Below are 12084 nucleotides of genomic sequence, written 5' to 3' on the forward strand. Positions count from 1 at the left end.
ATTTATTTATTCCTCTTTTGGATTTGTATATACATATTATAGAATATGTGTTAACCATAAATAATGTATTAGATTTCTTAAATAATTACAAGTTATATCTTTACGTAGTGAAACCACTTGACTATAAAATAAAACTAAATAGATTCACATCCCTACCAGAAAAGATATAGAAATTGAAAATCAATACATTCCTTGCTTAAAGTACTTAATGTGAAGCCTCTTTTGGTTAGTTATTAATTATTTATTAGTTTTATTGTTAATATTCATTTAAATTTAAAAATATATTATATGGCTTTTTAATAAGTTTTAAGTGAACAATTATAAACTAGGTATTTAAATATAAAATATTTTTTAATATGCGCCTATATGATATACAATTTACATTGTACATATTATATAAAATTATTTTAAAGTGTTTCTAACTATAAATAATTTAAAAAAATATATACATAATAAAGCTGATTGGGATTAAAAAAATATAAAAATTTGACCACTTAATTTTTATTACAAAGACTTAATAATGAATTGTCATTGTATTATCTGATTTTCGTTGAGGGTGATTCAATACAACTTTTTGTAATTCTTAAGGAAATTACAAAACTTTGGTATATACTAATATATAAAAAAAAAGGTTACATTTATTATATTTTATAAATGCTAATAACTAACACCAACTACTGCCAAGGCAACCCACGTTTATTACAAGCGGAGCCGAGAGGTAAAAAACGTACCTATATATAAATTAATTTTTCCTGTAAAAAAAAAAAAAATAAATAAAATAATAACATTTTTACCGTGGATGATTTAATTTATTTGAAATTACCGACATTTATTTCAATTCTCTGTCATATTTTCTTTTTTGAATTTGCTCACGCTTACGTAATTAAGCTAATACATCACCGGCGGCGTTTGCAGTTTTCAACAAAAATATTTATTTACGTCGTGTATAGCAATTTGGCGTTCAGATATAGAGGAGGACGGCCATAATAAAGCATGCACAATAATAATTTTATCAAAACATCAATTAAATATAACTATATAATATTACACTACTTGACTAGGCTAAAATAGGGTCTTTGCTTTGATGAGTAGTTTCTCGCTTGCTGTAGCAGATAACTTGAGTTGTATAAAATATAGGTGAAATGAGTACACATGAGGTTATTTTTTTTCAAATTAATTATTTTATACCCGTTTCGTTGTTTTTTCACCGATTATTCGAATATAAGAGATTATTCGATCATAATTCCATATTATATTTAACATTTAATAAATTGTAATATAATAATATAATATAAGTAGTTTAAACTTATACCTTAACCCAAAATAGTTCAACTTGAAGACATCGAAGCTTTTCTATAATCTCTCTTTGACATAATAATAAGTACATATTATGTGCAATAATTATGAGCAACTCCAATCAACATAATTTCAAATTAATATAAACTTGTAATGTAATAACTTATATGTATTATATAATATAATAAGTTTGCTATAAAATTAAATACAAATAATAGTATGATTGTGTAATACAACTCACCATTAACAAAAGGTTAGACCACCCTTTCTGATCTATCCACTTGATTGGGAGATCGATTTTTTTTTAAATTTACATAAAATACGAAATAAAAATATATATCAAGAATAAATCCAATATCATTTTTATTTGTTCAAATATATAATAATATATTATGTATTATTACCAATACGTGCGCAATAATTTATTTTGTTGTACAAAAAATAAAAGTAATTATGATTCTAACGCTTATTTATTTGAAATAAAAATTAAACATAAATAAATATTTATATATATTTATATTTTTTAGCAAAATAATATATTAACGATGATTATTTTATTAGTAATTAAGACAACGATCGACGTTGGATTTTCGTTTATACATTTATACAGTATTATATGAATACTGAGAATCCGATAGTCTAAAGTTCGGTTTCTACTTTGAGATACACTCGAAATATTATGTTTTGCGTCTTGAAACTTATATAATGTAAATATACGTTACATATCGTATAATATATATGTATAATGTATATAAATATTATTATAATAGTGTAGGACAACGCCAAACGTTATTGGTGTATTTATTTGCCGTTAGTATCAATGGCACATGCTATTTGATATAACTTGCGAGTTGTGTTTATGTTTGTATAGGAAATATTACTTAGTGTTCTATTTGTTAAATATATTATATAAACTCGTGGTGCATATAAGCTGCTTGATTTGTTTTTTCCCCCAACTCGAGTTACACAATATTTTGAATGCCATTTGTAGGAATGCCAGTCGAATGCTATACATAATATAGTGTAATATGTATTTATTATATGAATATTGTATATTATATACAATATACATGTATATTAGGAACAGGAAGAAAAATGCTACGCAACCGGATGTATAATACGTATAGGTACTCGTGCTATAATATGTGCCCATCTCATCATTGAGCGTCGCATTATATTCTTTTATATATATATATATAAATATTATACGAGCAACATACGTGACGACACATTTTAATGTTGGAATATTATTTTATCGTTTTCGTATGTGATCTGTCGAACGTGAACAGTCTCTTTATACACATGCACTTTAGTATTATACATTTATATATAATATAAGAAACATTTTCCAAAACGCAACATTATATTGTCAGTGGAAACTGTTCGAACTATTTTTAACCTCATCGCACGATATATACCAGTGATAATTCTCTGGTTGAACGTGAAATAAGCGTACTTATAAACAATTATCTATTAAATAAATTATGCATATTAAAATAATTATATATTTTCATAAGCGATGATCTACTCGTATACTATAGAGCTCACCTTACTACGCCCCATCTTATCGTTTTTACTCAGGTCGATATTATTTATACGTATATGTCTCTGACATACGACTCACTATCATTTGTTCTCCAAACATTCGTATCCCATCATATGTGTAATAATACTATATTCGAATAGTCTGTATTACATGACTGAAAAAGTATATTTATCTGTGGCTATGTAAGCTATGTTAGCCTATTGAAGTCATCGTTTTGGAAATCATGGCTTATCTAAGATTTGAAATTTTGAACACCAATCCAATATAATTGTTTAATGTTTTATAAAATAAGTTGTGTTTCAATTGAGCAATAATGATAGTGCATAATTTTTATACGATAATTATTTAATTAGCCGTTTGTATTATATTTATTATAATTGTTACTAAACGTGCTCCTATAATATTAACGGTTTCATAATGTATTATTATTTTAATCGTTGTCTGTTATGCTACGTTTTTCCACAAACTCCCTGGTTTCAGTAAAGTTTAAAAAACGAATATCTCGGTAATATTTGTTTTACCTATTTTATGATGAAGCAATGCTGTTTAAATTATAATATAATGTAATACAATGCGGATTCAATGCTCTATATTATAATAAGCACCAGGTGAAATAAAAAATTCCAACAAAACGTAAATATAATTTCAGATTCACCAATTGGATACTCGTTTATACAATTTCCTTAATTGTATGTACATTATACAGGTGCAATACATACATAATATATCTATAATTCGCATCAATATTTACTTGTATTTCTATACTTTTGTAGCTCTCAAAACATCATGAAACCCATCAAACTTTTAATCCAAATCTCGAAACGTTTTACATGCATGCTCACGCATCCCACAAACTCACGCTATCATAATGATGTACGTTAAACACAAAAGCCTCCATTTACAGTACAATACATCACCGGAGAGATTGGAAGTCAAATAGAAACGTTTTGAATTTATTACTCTAAGCGAAATTATATTGTATTGTACTACCACGTGTGTACCATAATAATATATTACAATATGATATGTTGAGAGTGAGGTGAACTTAATTCCCAAATGAATTAACAGAACATATATAAGTGTATTATAATATATTATTACATAACAATATTGTATCTCATAACTACTTAATTAACGATCATCTGATGAATATTGTACATTATATGCACAAAACTACATGAATCGTTTTTGCACACATAAACTTCCAAGATAATCTAACAATCTATACTGCATGAGCAAATAACTTCGAATTTATAATAAGATGTTATGATATATTCATTATATAAATAATAAATCTTATAGTGTCCAATTATTAAATATTAAATCAAATTACTTTTGCTTATCGATTGGATATACCAACGTGTTTAGCACATATTCACAACCTAAAAAGTTAAATTTATGTTTACATATAGGACGGATCTATTGATAAATGTTTTCTTCTCGGCTAATTTCATAAAAATATTTTTTTTCTATAAAAACAGTTAGTTTCGTTTTAACTTATTACAACTTCTTATACATACATTTTTTTCATCGAAAACTCCAATAACCAAGCTACTTTTTATGTTACTGAGTGATTTAAAATCTAAATTATGAAATAGTTTAAATATTCTATACTAAATTCATTCGAGTTGTATAAACTTTCAGTTATTATTATTTCGACCTTAACCAATAACACGTGAATAAATACCCATAGATAAATATTATAAAATTAATAACATGACGTAACCGAATGGCTCACCTGACTAAAAATTTATAAATCTACCCTATTCGTATGCTTAATAAATATATAAATAGTAAAGTTATAAATTCACATAAAATATTACGAAACCTAATTTTATAAAGCAGTATTTAAATAATAAACTTATAAAATCAGTTAATAGTATTTATTCTGATCAATAAACGTTATAATCTATCACTCTATTAATATTAAACATATATTATTATAGTATTATTATGGACCTCATAGAACTCGTAGCTAAAATATTATGTAAATAATAATGTAATTTTAATAACAGTCTAAAACTTGATTTGAGTGGTTGAAGCAAATGAAAAAATGTTCACGCTAAATTTTATATAGCTAGTCGAGACTGGCTTCAATTTTTCCATTACTCCTCTACGCTTACCTCCAGTCAATTATTTAAGTCTAAATAAAATGTCCACAAGAAATCATTTTAAAACTCGTGGAAAACGAAATAAATTAAAAATAAACATTTTTTAACGCAATATTTTTTTTAATTTTAATTTTTGGTGTGCAATGTATATATATATTATTATGCATACAATGACATAGTATGTAAGAAATTTAATAATGATAATCGGATAAGCTTTTTAACGATTATCACTTTGCAGATTACGTAAAATTATGAAAATATAATATGGCATAGTATTCCAACATTTTTCTCATTTTAAAGTATCATACTTATTATTATTATTATTATTATTATTATTATTATGTAACATGTATTAATATTCAAAACTTTCGTTATATTTTCTTACAACCAGGCACAGCCTAAAATTATTTTCCTCTCGAATACTCATGGGAGATCTTTAACTCGACTACCCACTATTTTTCTTTTCAAGCATTTTACCACGTCTACCCACATCTTTTCTTTTATCGCGTGCCTGATAATAGGATTAAAAAATGGTTGTTATGGAAAAAATAGGAAATTTCATATTTTTTTTTATCACTTGGTATAGGTACCTATGATTTGTAATCTAGGAATTGTTTTATAATTTATATTATTAAATAAATAGTATTATAACACATTTATTTATTTTTGTATTCCATATATTTAATACAACACAACAAATACTTAATAATATACTCTATTTTATTATTGCGTGTACATAATAATATATTTTATATGTATTAATGCACTTAGTATTTAGATATATGAAGAAAATATATATTTAAATATAATCAAATCAAACAATAACATTTTGAATATTCAAATGACGAGTATAAACTTTGTACAAATATAATTTTATAAATATTAACACTAAACATGTTAAAATTCAACCGATTGGGTTAGCTGAATCGAAGCGTTCAAGTACTTTAGTAAAAATTATCGTTATTAAAGAAATAATCAAACAATTATTTTCTGTAGTCCCTTTGTCGATATAAAGCTTATACCATTTGGTGTTTTATATTATTAAGAGGATTATTACTATTAAGCATACAAATATTTAAAAAAATAAATATCGATTTATGTAACATTGTACTAAAGATTATATTATATTATAGTGCGTAGGCTTATAGATCGTTATTGAAAAATACCTAAGTCTAAAATATTTTTTAGGTATATTAGTTGTAAAAATGTATTTGAATATAAATATTGAATACTTTGCGTCTCTTTATTTTTAAAGAAAACATAACAGTATAATTAAGTTAATAAGTTAATTCAGGATTTGGGTTATTTATCCACTTAAATTAATTTTTTTTTTTTTATTTAATTTTAGCCATGGTGAAGATCTCATCGTTACACCGTTTGCACAAATACTGGCGAGCCTACGAAGCGTCCGCAATAACTTCTTAAGCCTCACCAATGTACCATCACAAAAGTGAGTATTAAAAACAATTTGTTTTTTTTTATAATTTTACTTGTATAAAAGGTTTAAACATAAATAGTGTAAAGTAAAATAAAAATGTCTTCCTTATTGATTGCGGTTCAAGTTTTTTTTTTTTTAGCACATACTGATTTTTTGTTTTTAAATACAGTAAGACGGAATCGTCTTCTACAATCCAAAATAATAGTTACAATTAAATAACTTAACACTTACGGTAATTTTTCCATTGGATCACACTGTTATTTACTTTCATAAATATTTATAATAAAACTTAGTCGTTTAGTTTATGCCGCTTAAGGCGTCTGACGTCTAATTCTGTATCCAGCAGCTGTAGAACTTCAGTGTTAACATTATGACCATGTATTATAATTTATAACCGTCAGTTTTGACGGGTGGCAGAATCTTATATAATTTCACTAATCCACTTAATTTTTAGTTTTAAGTGAATGGGTTTTTTCCGTTGAAACCGACTTGTGTTTGTCATTGTCCGAAAGAATTTATCTTGAATAACTTGAATTTTGTTTAAATTTAATAACTTATCATCTTTTCATAGTTATATCATGTACCATATTTCCAAATAGGTACACCAAATAATAACTTTAAATTTATATTATATATAATATAATATATATAACAATATTTTCATTTTGAGTTTAGACTTAAGACTGACGACCAATTAAACTATTTAACCATGTCTAGCAATTTAATATAATTTGCATTTTTATTTGATGAATTATTGAGAGTACATACTAATTAACTAATTAAGATCATGAAATATAAAAAGTATTTTTATTTATTATAAAACTTCATTTTTCTTTCCATTTTTACATACCTACATTTAGGACTATAGCAGTATTATTATAGGAGTGTACATTAAAAACAATGTTTTTTTTTTAAAATTCATTGTGATCTATTTTTTGTAAATAAATATTAATGTACTAGTAAAATGTATCCAATATTTTTTCCTATCAATTCGAATTTATAAATTTTAAAATTTCGTTATTAATAATAAAATATGGTCAATGATAGTATTATAATAATTTTATGATATGGTATAAATCTATATTATGATTGTCGATTATCGTTATTATATAATATAATATAAAACGGGAAATCATAATATTATAGATATGACAGAAAAATCATAAAATAGTCAATATTAAATCGAATCGTAAGTCGGGTTGATGTAACGCAAAACAACCCACGTCGTAATTCAGATTAAACCTTTTTCGTAGTTATATTTAGGACGCAACTAGTATGCAGCCAACGAATAAAATAAGATATTTTAAGAAATACGGTAGGGGCGCAAAAGGCTGAATGACGTATTAAAAGAAAAAGCGAAAGAAAAAGTTTAAACATATACGTCATCGTCGCTCATATTAGAAAAATCGGAGTGGTAGAGAGAAGGGAAGAGAGAAAGAGAGTGAGTGAGTGAGAGTGGGGGTAGAGTGATTGAGAGAGAAATACGTGTGTGCATCTTTATTTTCGCATCCCTATTATATTGAATGACGTTCGATCGTTCTTTATTTAGTTTTTTCAAACATATTTTCTTTTTATTCTATAACATAATACATAATGACGACTTATATAGGAAATCTTTACGCGATCGACCCCCGTTCTAGTCGTTGTTGTTGCCAAATGGATTGGTGGTTTTCAGTTTTCACTGTCCCATAAAAACAGAAATAAATAAGATGAAAAAAAGTTTTGTTATAATATATCCATATCTATGTATCATTATTTCTATTTTTGCGAGATATATATAAGTTCTAAAAATTAAAACGTGTGGTATTACGGTATTATACAGTCCGTCGCACACAGCTGTCCTGTATATACACGCCGCGAGTTACATCATCGGTACGATATAATATGATTCTAATCCGTATTGATAACACTCCATATAGTAATATTAATTATGTTACGATGTCTTTAACGTAATTTGAATTCGATGGTCATTAATTGGACGTTTTGAAATTGAAATATTTTTACTAGCATAATATATATATGTAAATTGTACACACACTTTATTACACTTCACCGTATAGAAAACAAGTACAGTGACAATGCAAATACATGATAATTGTATGTAAATTAGACACTCCGGACAGCTATTGAAAACAACTATTCTAAATCGTGGCAAAATTTAAAGCGAATTTAATAAATTATCAATAGCTAGTAAACGTTGAAACGTTCAATATCATATATTTACTGTTCCTTTAATATTTTCTTAGTGGAAAGTGATCTAAAAATGTGTACAAAAAAAAGACACTCCAAGTCAACATAAAGTTTTTAACAATAAAATTATCGAAATGATTAGAAAGATATTTTATTTCCATTAACTATTTCACTATCATATAAGTAAATTAAGTTATGTTAATTTCTATAAATATACACATGATATGGAAAAAATAATTACAATGATAGTTATGTTTGACAATTTATAGATTTAAATTATTGATTTTTTTCGTTTAAATAACGATAGTCGAGTATTATTGCTATCAAAAAAATAACCAATTTATTCAATTAGTTTACAATCGATTAATTGTTAATATTTTGAATACATTTAAATACATAATTCCCATACTTATAGTTTTACATAATGATTTTAATAAAAAATGTCCATTGCCATTATCATATAGAAATAAGTCCAACTGCAGTTAATAATTAATACTATACATTTTTTATTGAAATTTATATAATAAGGTGAAAGCTATTATTTAAATTTAAAACTGTTTTACTCTATATTCTATGGTTGTTTCTTAATAATTTTATTTTTAATCTTCGTTAGTTTCAATTTATCAACCACAATATTTATCTTTACCTTCTTGAATTTTTAATAAATATATTTTTCAAGTATAATCCCTAATTGTTACCTTTGTTGCATTAATTTAGCACAATGTATAAAATGGAAAACGTATACTCGTAGAAACAAAAGCTTTGCTCAAAAATTAGTTCATTGTCTTTTCAATCATATACTGCTTTATTATTTTATATATTTGTATACGTTTCTTAAACTATTCACAATAATATGCTATAACTATATTTTATTTATTAATTATACATTTTTACTTATTTATTCTGAATGCTTTGCTAAGTTTTAATTAACAAACTATTTTCTACTAAATTTTGCATAAAAAATAAACGTAATTTATTCCATGCCTATATCTGTATAAAAAAATCTATAAAATATATTACTTTATCTCTTCCCGGTAAATTGAGCTATACGTGTGCAGTTGCTAGGAAAACTGGATCCCTTTATGGCTTTATGCATACCTACGTAATTACCAGACGAAACGCTATTATACATGTAATAATTAAATCGATGGACGCGCCAACCCAAGTCATATATTTTTAAATTATAATTATATAATACAATATAATATATAACTACTCTATGCATTTATGTATAGTTAAATAGTATATGTATATATTATATATAAGTATGTATAGATGAGCACTAAAGTTATTAGCATAATTATAATATTAACTTCTGCGGAGTATTTAATAAATTACATTTCTTCGTGACACGTATTTTTCATCTTGAACGCTCTTCATAAATCGTGTATCCGGTCTAAAATTAAAAAAAAAATTGTTCAGTCTTTTTTTTAGTCTTATTATCAGTTATTTATTTTGCATTTTTTTTTTTTAACAATAATCATTGTCTTTAAACTTCTTGTAAAAGCTTTTCTTATCGATATTTTCACTGGAAATGTTCGATCATTTTGACGTCAATATTCTTCAATTGTATATTATACAATAACGTTATATTAATAATAGTTTTGAGAAATGACCTTATCAGTGGATGAAAAACTGATATTAATATTAATACCACAAAACATAGAGTGAACGAAAGATAATAAGATAGTTAGTAGGAGAATGATGCAGATCGTCCAATTATATTTTTGTTCGTGGACACACGGTTGGAAGTATCAATCTTGATCCATGTTTGTTTTTTATTTTCCAAGAAAACATAACAAGATATGTAACTAATATAGTCAGAGAGAAACTAAAAGTTTAGGTTTTGCGTGTTAAAAAACAATTATTATTTATTATAATCAATAATCATGCTAAATATATTTTATTTCGTAAAGCACATAAAGGGAGTACTCGTTTGTAGAGGGCTTAAAAATTGCTTGTCAGATCTTTCGAAGCCAACCTGTATCTTTATACTCAGTCAAGCTCAAACACAAATATGGTTTGTCCAATAATATTGGTTTTTACTCTACTCAAAAGTTATTCTATAAGCAATTTCAACGAACAATATTATACTACGTAATATAAACCTATGTATACATAAACGATGTATATGATGTCAATTACATGCATTACGATTATCAGCTAATGAAAAGTTCTATAAAATAATATTATATAATTGATTTAATTGAAACATATTTTTTTTTTCTGACAGGTCTCGAAGATCATCCGGCGCCGCTGGCAATAGTACCCCGCAAAGCCGAGTTGTCAATCCCGGAGGTAAAATGATTTTTGTACATTAATATTAATTATGCTATTTTAAAACAAAAAATGTGGTATTATCGTTTTAATTTTCAATTTTTAAGCTGACCGGTAATACGCAGATGCGCGTAAATGTCAATCATGACAAAAAAAAAAAAAAAAACTAAAATATAGTCGCCCTGAATATATTAATAACGTTTAACATTATTTTATTATAACATGTAGATACTTCGCCGTTAACCTACCTTTGGCTTATTGATTCGTATACAACAGGAACGCGCGACAGTCGTGTAAATTATTATTACTATTGTTATCATCATGTTTATTAATTATTATTATTAGTATTATGAATTCATAATATATAATATTCTCATCTTTTGACTATAATATACAATGTTGTTATAATAATATGTGTACGCCAAAGAGGATTATCAAACAATCCATTAGTAATTATATGTATACATGTTTACGACGTATCAAAATACATATGTATAATGGATGCTGCTATTTTACGTATATTCTAATTTATAACATTATCATATAGAATGTAATGAAAGCTATCAAAATCATATATATTTCTATAATACTTAAATATCTATATTAACAAAGAAAAGTGTGTATGTGATTGCGTATGTATATAATATATAATTTACAAAAGATTTTATCCAGGGTTCTAAATTTTGCAAACGTTGGTATGGTGACCAGAAGTACTCTGTTTTGTATTACAGTATTATTTTTTGATGAATAGCCTAGTTTCACAATATTGTTTTATATATGAAATTGAACTTTTTTTTTTTGGAAATATTATGGGCTAATACATATTTATGATTTAGTTATTAATTTATATTTTATGATTCGACCTAATGCGTTTTGATTAGTATGGAAAAATAATTTAAATATTTATACTTTAGTTTAAGTTAAATTTGAATTAGGTAGGTACTTAAATTTAAAAGTATTTTCTTCATAAATGCATGAATTGTTATTATAATTTCAAATAATTAGTTTTTATAGTTTATAGCAATAAAAAAAAAAAAAAAATGTATAGAATAAGATTATCTATGGACTATGAAATGGGTAAAATGGTTAGAATACTAACATTGAGTATGTAATTACGACCGAGAAGAAACTAAGTTTTAAAATGTGCTTTTTTAAAGAATGCTTGTATCTGCGGTTCCTGTTTATTCTTAATGCATAGTTACGATTGTTGCTATTTATAAATATAT

The 12084-nt window shown here is 25.3% G+C and overlaps 1 protein-coding gene across 9 annotated transcripts in view; it reads left to right on the forward strand.

Annotated features, from left to right (window-relative positions):
• The window catches only part of LOC114131724 (cAMP-specific 3',5'-cyclic phosphodiesterase), a 657881-nt gene that overhangs the window by 618412 nt on the left and 27385 nt on the right, over positions 1-12084 (forward strand). For all 9 annotated transcript variants that reach the window (XM_050200512.1, XM_050200888.1, XM_027997021.2 and 6 more), the window contains 2 exons: positions 6302-6403; positions 10815-10879. In XM_050200512.1, coding sequence (XP_050056469.1) covers positions 6302-6403; positions 10815-10879 — 167 coding nt within the window. The remainder of the gene's footprint in view (positions 1-6301; positions 6404-10814; positions 10880-12084) is intronic.

The sequence above is a fragment of the Aphis gossypii genome, chromosome 1 (genome assembly GCF_020184175.1).
Source record: "Aphis gossypii isolate Hap1 chromosome 1, ASM2018417v2, whole genome shotgun sequence".
Classification (NCBI taxonomy): Eukaryota; Metazoa; Arthropoda; class Insecta; order Hemiptera; family Aphididae; genus Aphis; species Aphis gossypii.